Here is a 15190-nt window from a genome sequence, read left to right on the forward strand (position 1 = left end):
AGGGATATTGCAGCACTGAACTCTGAATAGCTGTGCTGATCTCGCCTGGCTGCTGAGCTGGCCGTGCACCATTTTTTTCCTGTTTCTTTTGTTGTATTTTGAGGGGAAGACAAAAGTGAAATGGGATTTTAGGGAAAGGGGTGGGGGCGTGGGGGGTGGGGGGCTGAAAACTTGCATGCTTTTTTCTTCTTCTTTTTTTTTTTTCTTTTTTTTAAAGAAATTGCAGCGGGAAGGAGACAGGAAGCTAATGCTGAGGGAGGGCATAGGTATCGAAAGGATATGGAATAGATGGAAATTAAAAGGTGGATCAGAAGAAGCAGGATAGGTGGGTTGCTTGGTCACCGCATGCAAATAATGGTAGGAGGTTGTGGGAAGGGATTCAGTGGTTTCTCTGCTCCCTTCTTGGCTCACCTTGCTCACCTTGGCTCCCAGTTAAGTGCCTGCACCTCTGGTGTGCTGTGGCTCCTTTGGAAGACAGAGTCTGCAAGCTGAAGGTACGACGTCTTGGATGATGGGCAGTAAGTAATACAGGGTGGTACTGTGAGCAGTCTCATTCGCGGACGTGACTGTGAAGGGCAAGATACAGAAAGCGATGAGAGCAACCACATCCCAAAGGTATGGGACCTCAGCTGCTTGTGTGTAAAGAGGTGGCCTGCCATGACAGCTTGAATCTTAATGTGTGACTGTGTACCATCCGCTCGGCCGTTACATCGCTAGTGCTTTTTCCCTTCCCCCTACCTGTAGCAGTGTGCTTCATTTCGTAGTTTTACTGTCTGGAAGTCACTGGTGAGCAGAGAAATACGGTACAAAGCATACACCGTTTTTGCCCGCAAAGTATTTACACAAGTTAGCAGCAGTAGAAATGAGGTGGCTGCCTGTGCTTCCCGTGGTTGCTGCCTATGCAAGCTCTGAGAGATGTCGCGGAGGGTGCAGGCTAGCTGGGTGAGGTCCTCAGTACATCCAATAAAAGTAAGATGGAATAGAAAACATTTAATCAATGCAACTTGCTGTTCGGAAGGTTTCCAGTGTGTGCATCTCACAATTGGCTGTAAAATAGCCTGGGTGTATATTGCAAAATTTACACACTTAGATAAACAATTTGCCATCAAGAGCAGCATTAGGACAGAGAAAACAGGACGAGTTTAGGTTCCGAGAGGGACTGGAAGGCATAGAAGAGTCTCCTCCTGCTGTTGTTTTCTTGATCCTGGTAAGATTGAGACTCAAGGGAAATTATTGCCTGGAGAAATCGTTCCCTTATGACTTACTCCACCGTAACGGCTGGAAAAGCACGAAAAGGATTTTCCGTCCATCTCCCCTCTCCTCAGCCATGCTGACTAGTTGGGCAGACGCAGCCCGGTGCTCTGTTCCATGTTTTGGAAGTGTGGGAGCAATTTCCTGTCTGGTTCCCGTCTAGTAAGAGAGCTCTGGGAACTAACCACGCAAAATACCTACCGAGGGCCTTGCTGGAACGGTGAGCGCCAGCTCCTTAGCATCCTGCCCCCTGCCTCCGTGAAAGAGCTGTGCCAAAAGTCACAATCTGCCCCACAGCTAACAAGCTAACAAGCCTGTTTTCAGCTGCTGTTAAATTATTTGCTGTCTTGTATAAAAATACTTGATAACTACAGCAGCAAAGTCCATAGCTCTGAAATGGGCAGGCTGATAGAAGACTGAGAGTCTGGAAGAACCCTGTCCTGTAAGACAGGGTATCTCTGTAGTCTCCAAACTGCTTAAATGCAGTCGTTTTCACAATAAGGAAGCATAAAATACGCATCTCCAATCCTATAAAAAGCTCCTGAAAAACAAAATTGTGAGACCCAGCTCTTAAAATTGCCAGCTAGTTTCTTAAGTATTTCTTGTATGCGGGAGTCAAGGGGGTTAGCTCCTCAGCTTTCAATTCTTTTGACGGCAGCGGGCAAATTTTCTCCTGTTACTTGCAGCAATAGGTAACAGCTTCTTTGAAGCAGATTTCTAGTTTGTTTTTATGTAGCTATTAAGCTCTTTCTGCTTTGGATTTCTTTTTCGCTTTATCCCAGGAAAGTTTCCTCAGAGCTACAATTTATTAATTGGAAAATGACTTTTTTCGTTTCCCCCCTAAGACTGTATCCGGTGACTAGCAGCAGATGTTCGCAAGAGGCACATACAGCATGTTACGCAGCAGTTAGGAGCTGGCAGCGTGGAAGAGGATACAGGAGAAGGGCTGGCACTCAGAGTAGTTGTCTTTTACCTCGCTGTAAACAGGCAAATTCCTGCAGAACAGCCTGTATTTGTCAGCTTTTGGACCAAGCTGGTGAGGAGGCCGCCCACTGCCCCGAGGAGCCAGCGTTGTTCTAGCAGTTGCAGGATTACCAAGACCTTGGAAATTTATCTTGCAGGAATCCCAAACCATTTTCTTGGTGTGGTTGAGGGCAGAACCAGAATATTCTTTTGCTGACAAGCTGGTTGCGCTGCGTTGGCTTGTGGGGGATTTGTGTGTGTGTGTGTGTGTGTGTGTGTGTGTGTGTGTGGTGGTTTTTTGGTTTGGTTTGCTTTTTTTTTTTTTTTTTTTGGCTAGGTGGGTAAAAGCTTGCCTCCTTGACCCTTTTACAAGCCTGGAATGTAAAGTGAAGCAGGGTTTGCATGAAGAGCTTTCCCTTCTCTGTGCTCCCCCTGGCCCTTCCCAATCAGATGCTGGGGTTTTGCGAAGTGAGAGGAGCCTAGGCGGGTGTCGCCGAGTCTTTGAGGCTGAAACAACGTAGTGGAGTACAAAACCTGTTCCGTTAGAACATGTTTTTTGAGAGGGCGAAAATGTCAACAGGCAATCGTAAGATTGTAGAACTGAACGGCTGATAGCAGGGAAACATGTTTGTTTGTTTGTTTGTTTGGATGTTCATTGTTTGCTGTATTTTACTGTAGATGTTTCTTCTCTGAGAATGATTTTATTAATCCATCCTGAGGGAATCGGTCTTCATTTATACACTTATCCCCTGAGCCAAATATACAGGCAAGTCCCCAAAGTTTAGCCAAGAGAAGTACACAAACGGAAGGTAGTAGCTGACAGCAATAATAGCAGGTATGACAGCACAGAATTCTACTGTCTGGTACTAGTGAAGACTTACAAATACGTTCATTTAAAAATAATAAAAAAAAAAAATCAGCATCTGTGGGGTGCATGGAAGGGGCTTGAGTGTGTCCTCTTGTATTCTTCATTGTCGAAGCACATTAGTACAATTTCTCTCTCAGAGTATCCCATCGAATTTTTAAAATAAAAATGCCTTCAGTTGTCCTTTACATTTCACTCCGTAACTGGGCAATGGGGAGAACACAAGGAAGACTAATGCAATAATCTGAGCTCCTGAGGAAAAGCCCAGCAAAGCTGCTGCTGTAGGAGCATAGTTACTAAGCAAATGCTGGTAGGCTGCGGACACCGTGCAAACACACACACACACACACACACACACACACACACACACACACACACACACACACACACACAGGCAAAAGAGCGGACTGAAAAACTGGTCTCTGCAAACCAGGGCTAGGAAGGAATGAGTGGATTGCAGGGTAGATTGAGCACCTGTGGCTGAAGAAAACTTACTGAGCAGCAGGTCCTCCTCCGGCTTTACTAATGGTGACACAGAAGTAGCGCTTCCCTGCTTCACAGACCTGCTGAGTGGGGTAATGAGCTAATATACTGTGCTTATATTATCTTCAGGATTCACGTTTCTTACTCCTCTGCCTCCTTAGCCAGGAATAATCTTTACCTTGTTATGTTTTCACTTGCGGCTTGAACTTTAGCCAAATGGCTCACAGAAGTAGTCATCCAGATATAATTAACTCATCATTCTTTTGGCTCTTCTCAGAAACAGCAGTGGTTTTGGATTTTCTTGTTCAATTAGGACTTCTTTTTCCTAATAAATTCCTAAGTAATAGGAATGGTATTGGAAGCGGAGATCAAACTGGGTACGCCTAGGATAAGCGAGGAGTGAAGAGCTTTGCAGGAAGGGGTATTACATTAAGCAATGAGCTGTGCTTTAATGATCCTAATGCTAGAACAGCGCTAGCGTAAAATAAAGCGTAACAGCACGGTGATAAAACTAAGCGTGCCTGGCAGGCTTTTGAACTGGGTGGTCGCTAAGGCTGGAGACCAGTAAGGAAACAAACACGCCAAAAAAACTAGACAGACAGGTCGTCTTTTGGCCTGGTATACCACATGGTTTTTATTGATAATGTGATCTCTTCAATGCAATGAAAGGCATTAATTACAAACAGCTTACAGCAAGGTGACCTATATCAAAGGGGTAACCCAGAGCCACAGAGATTTATTAAGAGAATAAAACCCCCCCAGAAACCAAGATTATGGTGACCTCACCTGCCGGCTTTTAGATCTGAACCTTGCTGGAAGGGTAGTCAAAAAGGGGCGGGGCAGAAGCTGAAATACCGCTGGGAGGTTTTAGCTTTAAGATGTGACAATACTGTACCCTCTTGTGCTCTCTACCACAGACCGTCCTTCTCTCAGCGCTGCTTAATCTGCCACTTCTCAGTAGGTTGTATGGCCTGCTCTTTACTGCTTCGGCCTGCTCCGCTTGGCTGTTAGTTGTAGATGTAAGAGAGTGAAGACCTATATATGTTACTAAGATCTTGAGGCAAATATACAGGAGGGGGATTTTTTTTCAGGTGTAAATAATTTTCCTAACTTCTCCTTAGTTTTGTTTCATTTAACCGACAGTAAATTTGGAGTCATTTGGGGAAGCTGGAATTGTCATCTGTGAGATCACTGGTGCATGATCACTGTAGATTTCATAGGTCTTCCTCACCAACAGCTTGGAAATTCTACTGCTCCAAGCATAAAAACTGTGTGGCCACACGAGGAAAAATACAGCTCGTGATTATTTTTGCTGCCCGCATCCGTCTAGGCAGGTTGAATGCTGGGCAAAATATGACATTAAACGACGTGGAGCAGCAGCCCATATTCCGGAGCCTCCCCGTAATGGCAGTCAATTACCTATCATAAAGCTCTGCCACTTGATGGAGTCCTGTGACTTCAGCAAATACCGAAACATAGCAGGCAAAGATGCGTTAAGTCACAAGCGGCATCTGTGGAAGCTTAGCGACATGGAGCGAGGACAGGTTCACTGCTTTAAAAAAAAATGCATCCAGGTGGATTCAAACAGATCCAGAGAAAAGGTTTCTTTCTTCTCAGTATTCTACAGAAGTCTGGTTGTGATTACGTACGGATAGCCCTTACCTTCGTTACATGTTTTGAAATACACTGTAGTCGTTTATCAAGTTGCTAAAAGGCAGAGTTCTGCATTTGGGACTTGAGTGCCGGAGGCAAAATGTCATTAACTCGCTTCACCTTGCAAAAAAATTTCATCATTCTTCAGATGCAAGATAAGTAGAGCATATTTGTATTTCACACGCTCATCTCAGGATAATGATATGCTCCATATTTGTTTCCTCTTTTGTACTGTGGTTAGAAAAAAGGTGTTGATTGTTAATACCTGATTTACCTGAACTGCCAAATACAGCGGTCAGTCAGATCTATTAGGATTCACAGAGCAGGCTGGGCACATGAACAGACTGCAGATTAACAGGCACATTAACAGATTAACGTTAATGTTTTAAGAAGCCTTTGAAAGAGCTGTCGCTACTGTTACCTTGCAGTCAGTGCTTTTTTGTTACATTATTGCGTCCTCATTGTTACAACACTTTGTTTCATCAAACACTTTCAGACTTACATTTCCACTTGTGTTTGTGCCTAAGGCTGGAGGTTGGGAGCAGAGGGAGGGACCTTTAGGTCCTTCAATCTAGATAAAAGTGAAGAGCCTACATCCCCGGGGAACATCAGCAAGCACACACGTTTTCATCACTGTGTAATGATCCCGGAGAAGGAACACCTAAACCTGGAGAACGCGGCAGGAGTTTGGGCACGGTCGGGCACACTGCATCCTGCCTTCCAACTACATGAAAGCCAACTACATCTGCCCTTGTTACACCACAGTCCCATATGTATCGTGCCGAGTGCTCAGCTGAAAACATGCCAGTACAAAGACATGGTGGTGATGGTTTGTCACTGCAAGAGAATGAGGATTTTTTTTTCCCAACCGTGTGCTGCTAGTTAATCCAACCACATTTTGAAGTAACTTAAGCGTTAACATACAGATGTAGAGAAAAGCAAAACATTAGCGTCTGTAATTACTAAACAAGTGGAGGGGAAAAGATGCAAAAACCAACAGCGTTTCCTGACAGGAAACGCAAAAAGTGAAAGAATATCAGACTATTTCTCTGCCCCTGAATTCACTCATGACCTGAATGGGATGGATTCTCTTCTTTGCAGAACCTTTTCTGACAGCTGCACAGATTTCTTCTGGCTTCTCTCTTTTAATTAGGGGCTTCTTCTCTGGAGCTTTCATTCTCCACATCACAACAGGGTGTCGCGGGCCAGTAGGACTCTGAATCTTGATAATCTTTGTGGACGCAATATAGGACATCTTTACTGTCTGCACCACAGCGTTCATTAAATTTTTGGCAGCCTGAATTAGTGAAGTGACACTATCCAACTGTAGCAAGAAACAGAAACGTTATTCGAGGGAGGCAGTCTGTCTTTAATCACAGTATGCTCAGGAATAAAAACAGTTTAGAAGTACGCTTAACATACTAACACCTAATTCTTTGTTTTCCCTTGGCATGTTTATTATATTCATGTTGTTCCACTGCTCAGACTTGAAGAGATATACAGCAGTACTGTGCTGGTGGAATGTAAATGCCCATGTGGATGATCGATTTTTTTTTTTTATTATTACTTTTTTTAAAACGTGAATCCGTGCTGCCTGTGTGCTGGGTATCACTGCAATTACTACTGATGGGTAATGCCACCCCCTTAAAGAAGAGCTGTGAAAACGCTACCCGGTGTTTCCTTTGCCATCAGCATTAGGCAAATTCTCCAGCTGCTCCTACCACCTTCCGGAGTCTCTCGCCTGCTCCTCAGCAGTGCAGGGATGCTGCCTAGAAAGTAGCTGGATTCATCAGAGCAGCGACCAAGATTGTTAATGGTAAGAGCGAGCAGGATGGCACACAGAGACTGAAGTGACTTCTGTACCCTGTCAGACTTTTCAAGCAATCCCACCCTCAACAGGCCGAATGCGTAACAATCGCTTGATTCACCTGCAACTGTATTCGAGTGCATGCTACGTTTAACAAACGTTAAAGCACGTCTTCCTTTAATGTTCCTGGAAACGACAGTATATTTAATTCTGACTGAAAAATCTCCTAAGTGGAACAAAAATGGCAGCATTCATTCGCATGCCAACTCTACCTTGGTGCTCTGGGGTGTAACATAAACAAACTGATTGCACTGCTCCTTTCATACATCTGAGGCTTATGACATTCACAGCGTGTAGGCACTGGAAGCAGAAAGTGGAGGGGACATGTTCACTGTCTTAAACCTCCTCCTCGCCCCCCCCCCCCCGACTCTAGCAGCCTCGAGAGGGGCTGACTCACCACTGCCATGGCACTCCGCAAGAGGCAAACGCAGCCCTAGGCCACGTGTCTGGTAGAGATGTTTTGTGTTAAACCTCAGTGAACCTTCATCTCCAGCGGTAGGCATGAATATGGTCAGCATGCTCCAGACAGATTTCAAGCAGAATGATTGCACCCCGGTTACCACACTGATTGGGAGAACCAGGTTTGGGCTTTACAAAGCCAAAGAACAAGAGCAAACATTTGACTAAAGGCCAACGCTGGCAAAAGAACTCATACCTGTAAACGGCCATCAGTGTGACTTCAAAATGCTTGGAAATGAGAAAGCAGCTTCTCTCAGACAGATGAAGCTCAGGATCATCCTTTCAGTAGTAACAGCTATGTAACTGCTGTATGTTCACTGCAGTTGTGTCTAAGGTTAGGCATTGTAATGCCACCCTTGGGCACCTGAGAAGGTGTCTCTGCATGCCTGGTGTACTGGCCAGGAAAAAAATTATTCTCTCTTGGGTAAAACATTCACAGTTTTGGTTTTGGGCCTTTGGGAAATTGTTTTTTGACAGGGCCATTCGACAGCTGAACAATGCCTGGGTTTTATTTTGAAGCCAGTGCTTGCTGCAGCATTAACATTCTTCCGGATTTGCTTGAAACAGTCTCTTCACCCTTCGACTTAAGCTACCTTTGCTGTTGTCGTAGGTGCAAATGGAGAACTGCTAGGGATACATACGCTCTATAAATCCTATCGGTGACCTGAACTGAATGGCTTTTTAATCTTCAAAGAATACACCGCGTTCTCACTGAAAATTACAAGGCTGACAATTTCGTCTCTAGTCTGAATCGTTTTAAGACAGCCCTAGTTTAAATTTACCCAGCAGGCCTACCTGAGCACTTATCCTTTTTTTTTTTTTTTTTTTTTTTTTTTTGGAAACTTGGTTGCTAATTAGGCAGCCTGCCATTTTATGACATCCTCGCCATTATAAACCAACCCCCTCCCCACCCCCCCCCCAGGGGAAAGGAGAGTTTCTCCAAAGAGCATGTTGAATCAGTTCACCAGGGTGAGCATAGCATCACTTCTTCAAAGAGCTGGTCTATTTTCTGTTTTAGTACAGTGTGCCCTTATATACTGAAAGCCTGTTGTTTAGGAGTACACTTTCATCAGCCTGTGCCCACTGCGCTTTGGTGATGTGAAATTATGAGGAGGATTGCGCTATATGAGTTGTAAGACTGTATTTCAGCGCTTCAACACCCTCTCTGGCTGTTGAAACGTTTCTTCTTCTCAGACGACCGAAGAAGTCAATTCCCTTGAGAACCATCAGTGTTAGTGAGAGCATGCGCTTCAGCGCTGTCATTCGCCCTTGCTAATTCCTTAGGCTTTAATTTGTGAAATTACGGCAGTACACAGCTTTGCAAACAAAACTCTCAGTAACGCTTAAGCGTCTTCTCTCTTTTGTCAAGCCAAATGAACTCACCTGGTAAGAGAGTGCATCGTTGTCTGTGTACAGGTCGATCATGTAACACTTGACACAGACGCATAAATGCAGCGCGGGCAATAATAAAATGCCGCTGAGAGCGAATTTGCATTGTGCGCGAACCCCTTGTAACCAGCCCAAACTGCCTCCAGCTAAAAACACGGTTGTAGCCTCTCGCCGTAAGAGCCACATAGTAATTCCCCTTCCCTCTCCTTCCCCCACGTGCCCTCCAGGAAATTAGAATAATTAGTGGCTGAATGCATATGCGCTGCATGGCAGGACCGAAATGCTCTATACAAGTTTTTTGAGGAAAAGGTGTTAAACGTAACATGTGGCCTATAAAGTTCATTCTTGTTGCAGCATATGAAACGTTCAGCAAGCATTTCCAGTTTATAAAAGTCATGTAACTTTTACATGACGGTATCAGACAGGAGCGTGAAGGACTGTCTTTTATAAACGTTAGCTTCAGGGAAGCAGACTACCGAGCCACTCTGACTAGGCTAAGAAATACAGCATGTTCTTGTACTACTATTTTGAGCAAAATTCAGAGGCGTGACTTGGTGTGTCATGCTCGCCTGACTTGACTAACTAGTGGTGTAGCCATTAGCCCACTGGTACAGCACTTTTAGTGCCTCTCCGTATTTCAGACTGCTGAAGGGTCACTAGCTTGACACAATACGGCTTTCAGTTGTTAGATGGAATGAGCGCGAGCAAGAGGAGCCACTTCATATAAACTTCTTTCCTTCGTGATCATCACAGGATTAATTCTGCGCGCGCGCACACACACACACACACACACACACACATGCACACACGCGCACACACGCACACACACACACACACGCGCACGCACGTACGTACGTACGTCTGAATTATCTGTCCTCTGAGGCTGTTGAAACTAATACCTTTCCAGCAACCTCTGAGGGGTTGCTCAACCCCGGAGCAGCTGAGGCAGTCATCACCCTGACAGCTCTTTAGCTGGTTGTAATAATCTTTTTTTTTTTTTTTCCCCCTCCCCCAACAGGTGCAACTGGTGCTGTTGCACTCAGTTTTCTGACACTATTGGTATAGTAACAGCCGGGGGGGGGGGGGGGGGAAGGGAAGAAAAAAAAAAAAAAGGATAGTTTAGCTTCTATGGGAGAAGTTTTATTCTGAAGTGTCTAAGTGATTTAGGAATATAAAACTCTTCCGTTTTTTTATTTATTTCAAGTAGCCTGGAGCTGATGGGAGGCAGGCAGGTTGGGCCACATCCTGGTTGGGGGGGGGGGGCCCTGTGGTAGGTCCAGTGACTGATGCTCCTTGAACAGGGATGGGGGGGGGGAGAAGCTGTTTGCATGGAAGGCAGAAGACTTCTAGAAGACATTGGTAGCAGCTTCGCGGCAGTGTAAAAGGGTGTCCCTCGTATTTCAGCCAGCTTTTACTGTGACCCTAGGCTATACTGTCAAATACATCTAATGAAGTGCAGGCCTTTTGGGAGACAGCTGGGACTTCTTGGCATTGCCTCTCCTGAGGAAGCCAAACAGTTATCCCGTAATTCTGGCATCTGTGGCGCTTTTCGCGAAATGGCTGTGGTCTCCGTGGTCCCCAGCGCTCTCACCACAGCACGGTGCTCAAGAAAACTGTGTTTTTATTTCTTGACATATAATCACGTGTGTTTGTTTACTCTCAAGGACTAAATAAACAAGCCTTGTGAGTCTCGTACTTGATGAGGCTGACGTTGCAATCGCTACAAATAAAGGACGTGTTTGCATCATATACGAGCCCATCAGCCTGCTCGCCGTTTGACACACCAGCGCAGGGTTTCTGTCCACTGAAACCCAAAGACTCTGACGTGCAAACGCAACTGTTCAGATGTACCAAGGTCAGCTGGCCAAATTCCATGACTCCTTGCCGTGCCACTGGACCTGAAGCTCTGCCGTGCTATTTAAGCTCTACAAATCACTCCCTGAGCCATGGATTGGCTTGCAGAAGCAGGTATCTGAAACACAATTAGAGGAAACAGGTCCTGTGTGCCTCCTAAGTCAAAAGTAGCACACCTTCCTACCACTAAGGCTGTTTAGATTAGTTGCTTTGCTGCACTTACGGGAGGGAGGGAACAGTAATCGCCCTTCATTTTACTTTGCTCTAGACCTCTCTGACTAGGCAATGAAATTTAGGAAGATTTAATGCTGTCCCTTAGGATTTGTTATTTGCAGTGGCTTAGCGTCCACATTTCCTCTCAGTTTTCCAGATGGCATCTCACACTAGTCTGACTTCCATACAGAAAATATGGCTAGTGTGAAGTGAAAAAAAAAAAGTTAAATGCATTCAAAATTCTGAGTAAGTTTTTAGCAGATGTTCTTGGGGCTGCAGCTGGTAAGAATCAGGCCATATGTTTTACTTTATCCTTTTTTTTCCCCCCCCCGTGTCTAGAGAGCAGCTGGTTTTATACTTCAGTGCCAACAACACTATAGAGTTTGGTGTAAATCTATTGTTCTACTATAAATCTGATGTACTCAAGGACTGTTTTCACTTGAATGCTTTTATCTCAGCTACTCAGCAGGCTCTTCAAGGTCTCCTAACACATCCAGGAAAACTGATGAAAGGAAGCTTGGCATAAATGGAAGACTGATAAAATATTCATTGCAACATTTAAGTTCATTTTATTTAGAGACATGTAGCTGCAAACTCGTCACTCTGCAGCAAGTGGTGTATTTAAAGACTCACTCACCAAACAAGCAAACAACCCCAACAAACAAAAGGTGTGGGTTGTTTTTTTTTTTTTTTGCCTGACTCCCTCTTCCTCTTTCTGCACTGCCTGTGGAGACAGACAGACACAAAATTCCAGTTCCCCCCCCCCCCCCATATTTCACAGGTCTGAATGTTGTCAGTCAAGACAGTAATTCATGAAAGGATTTAAGAAAAGCATTAGGTACCTATTTACATGTCACCTGCCCGTTAGGTGTAAACAAGCGTTACTGCTTTGCTTCCACTGCAAGAGGGATACAGGATGAGTGATCTAACCACAGTAACTTCATGTTGTACTGAGACACGGGCCAGCAGAGACAAATGTTCAAAGACTGCCACCATGTAGGCTGGGACAGCTCCCTTTCATCTCCGACACTTGCAGTCGTCTTCTCTAATGACCCACACATGTGCAGTTAAATGTGCACCTGCTCTGAAAAGAGTGGCGTGGCATACAAGTGCACTCAAAGGTAAAGCTTGTAAGCACTGTATGTATGTGCATGCATATATCTATGGGGGGGGGGAGAGACTATATACACACTGTAAATATGCATACAATGCTTGTATGTGTGTGTATATAAAAATATATTTGTTATTTTCAAAGAACAAAAAGTATTCATTATTAATTGGGAGCAAACATTTTTCAAAATTGCTACTGAATAAAAAAGCTGGAAACAGTGGGGTTTAGAAAATGTGAATTTTGAAATTTATTTTCCATTTTCTAAGGTGTATTTTTCAAATTTTTGTAGTATCATTTCACCTCTTGGCAGTAGTAGTAGAAGTACGCCCATTAAGATGCATCTCTACCTCCCCCCCCCATGGTTCAGAAATGTAACAATGTAATAACTGATATGGTCAATGATTTAATATTTAGAATGCTAAAGAGAGGCATGACTTAGAATTTAAGGAAAAACAGGCTACTAATATTACACATTGTATGCATCCAACTGCATGCGTTGTCCACACCTGGCTCAAGTAGTGAAAAAAACTTAAATCACATGTAACGTGTAATCTGCAAGAAGCTGTCTGTAGCTAGTTTCATATGGCAATAAGGCATATCCATTTGTGATGCGTCTTTGTTCATTTGTCAACGCCTCCTCCCCCCCCCCACCCCCAGTAACTTTTTAACTTTTTAGTTAATCGCAGGTTTTCAAATGTCACAGAGGGGTAGTAATACCCCTGTAACTTTTTAGCGCTCTCTACCAGATCACCAAAAATCAGAGGAAAAGGGAGTCCCACATCAGTGATCCCAGCAGGGAAAAAGTTAGGGACAGCGCAATTCTGGCCAGTTCCAAGGGCTGGTGGTGGCCAGCCGGTCAGCCCAGACTGCCCAGTCACTATCTGCACGGTCTCAGGCTGGCTGCGCCGCTGCTGCTTGTTGCACGGCAAAACAGCTGCGGTGGACACTGGAGAGCGCCACGGTAAACACAAGGTGCTGGATGCATCACCATCAGAGGGAGCATGTTAGAAGCACAGAAATCGGGGGCGGGGGGGGGGGGGGGGGAACCATTAGGTATGCTGTGAAAGGCGGCCTGAGGAAGAGCGTCAGGCAAGCAGCAGAGAAAAGCACTGAAGCACGGGCTTGAAGCATGGGGGAATATGGGGATTTTGTGTTGTGGGACCACACAGAGGTGACAGACGACATGGGGAAGCTGAAGTACAGCACTGATCGCAGAGGACGCACGCACGCCAAGGGCGTGAAAGTATGAAATCTGGCTTCATTGATGCACGCTGCTCGTGGAATTGCTTGCAAAAAGGAAGAAGAAATGAATAATCAAGACAAATTTGATTAATTTACAACCCAAATCAAATCAGATGTTCACTGCAGAAAGTATAAAGTCATCTGGTTCAAAATTACATCTCTGTAGGTTCCAGAGGTTTAAACACAGTCTCAGAATTCTCCTTCAAATAATATCCAAGCTACGCTACCAAAAAAAAAAAAAAAAATCACTCTCTTTCAAATCTTGTGTCAGTAATAAAGGGGTTCGTTTCTGGTTCGATTATAAGCCAAATAAATAAAACATATCAACAGCACGCCTGGTTGACAGATTTTTATATATTCAAGCCTATGTGAACGCGATGTTCTCATAAAGAAGAAACTCCTGAACAGTACGAGTGTGGAGTAGGAAGCATCTTTTTTGTTACCTTTTCATTATTTAGCAGATGTTTGCATTTTGAAATCACGGATGCCGTACGCTACAAATAATTGTAATAGTCGATGACTACGTGGTTATAAACACTCTGAAAAGGTGAGGGAATAATTTGAATACCCATGTTAAGTGCGCAATGTCTTTTCCATGACTAACTATACTACCTAGCCTTAACAGAGCTGATGACTCCAAGTTAATGCAAATCCAGACATCTAATCGAGGTTCTGTGGGAACGCACCCTTCTCTTGCACATCACAGTAGCCAGTCAAGAATATTGTTCAGCATTTCCTTTTGAACTGGAAATACAGCTCGGGTTACTTCACCCACCCACACACCCTCACGCGCTGACCCTCTCGCACAGAGGGCACTCTAGGTACGCTGGAAAATGAAGCACTATCGCAAAAATGCAGTACAGTTTCTACAAGACTACGCCCATACTGAAGAGGATAACCAAACTACTGCATAGTACGAGTGCATAATGACAGCTTTGGAGAACCCAGCAGAAAAAACACGCACGTCATTCCTGTTCCTTTTAAGTCACCAGCTTTATGCTCTATTGCCGTGTGTGTCCTGTGTAAAGTGAGTATAAAAAGCAGTGGGGCATAAAAGAAGAAATTCAGGTCTACAGTGCAACATTTCACAAGTGCAGCAAATTCACTCAATTTTGAGAAATTTCATTTTGATTAACAGAGGAAGTAATTTATGCTATTTTTCTACTTACAGCAGACATGATGAGCTCTCCACCCAGATTCTGGATTTCTGCTTTAACTTGACTGCAGATTTTGAGCTGATGGGAGTACAGCTTGATCTGTTCCAGGTAAGCCAACAAGTCCTGTTTACACGACTGGTCTGGACACTAAATAATTTTAAAAAATGAACAGTTACTGAAACATTTCAGCAATTGCCGAGTCAAAACGTCATCTCACACGTCAGGTTCGTACGGTACTGAGGAGTACTCAGAGTAACTGCTCACTAGCGTAGCCCCGCGTCTCGCTGCAGCCGCGTGAGGCTGAACAGCTCGCTCCTTTTATAAAGCTAGTAAACAAAGTAAGCAGAGAAGTTCAGAATAATCCCAGCCTCACTTACCCACAGTCACTTTTTCTTGCTTTAGCAGTATTTCTAACCAAATCACTTAGTCTGGTATTTGGAATAACTACTTTTCCTTCAATTCCTAAGAGGTTAGGTTGTAATTTCTTTTTTGGGGGGGCAGTTAGTTACCTACGTTAACTGTAGTCGTTACGTAGCAAAATGGAAACATAAATGCAGAGCAGTATTAATATTTACCCCAAATTATGCTTTCTTTACCTCAGTAGCAACAGTCGCCATGTTTTGTGTTCCACTGTCAGTTTATTCAACTCAGTGGCAGATCTTCTGTAGCACTGCTACAGGATC

General features: G+C 44.3%; 1 protein-coding gene across 13 annotated transcripts in view; it reads right to left on the reverse strand.

Moving 5' to 3' along the window:
• Nucleotides 1-15190, reverse strand: part of CTNNA3 (catenin alpha 3) — a 571770-nt gene that overhangs the window by 14707 nt on the left and 541873 nt on the right. For 10 of the 13 annotated variants that reach the window (XM_009676026.2, XM_009676018.2, XM_009676033.2 and 7 more), the window contains 2 exons: nucleotides 14520-14654; nucleotides 4182-6539 (listed from right to left, as the gene is read on the reverse strand). In XM_009676026.2, the coding sequence (XP_009674321.2) occupies nucleotides 6252-6539; nucleotides 14520-14654 (423 nt within the window). In that variant the 3' untranslated portion in view covers nucleotides 4182-6251. Of the gene's footprint in view, nucleotides 1-4181; nucleotides 6540-12491; nucleotides 13395-14519; nucleotides 14655-15190 lie in introns of those variants that run through there. The other 3 variants (XM_068950840.1, XM_068950838.1, XM_009676053.2) reach the window with 2 other exon arrangements.

The sequence above is a fragment of the Struthio camelus genome, chromosome 7, assembly GCF_040807025.1.
Source record: "Struthio camelus isolate bStrCam1 chromosome 7, bStrCam1.hap1, whole genome shotgun sequence".
Classification (NCBI taxonomy): Eukaryota; Metazoa; Chordata; class Aves; order Struthioniformes; family Struthionidae; genus Struthio; species Struthio camelus.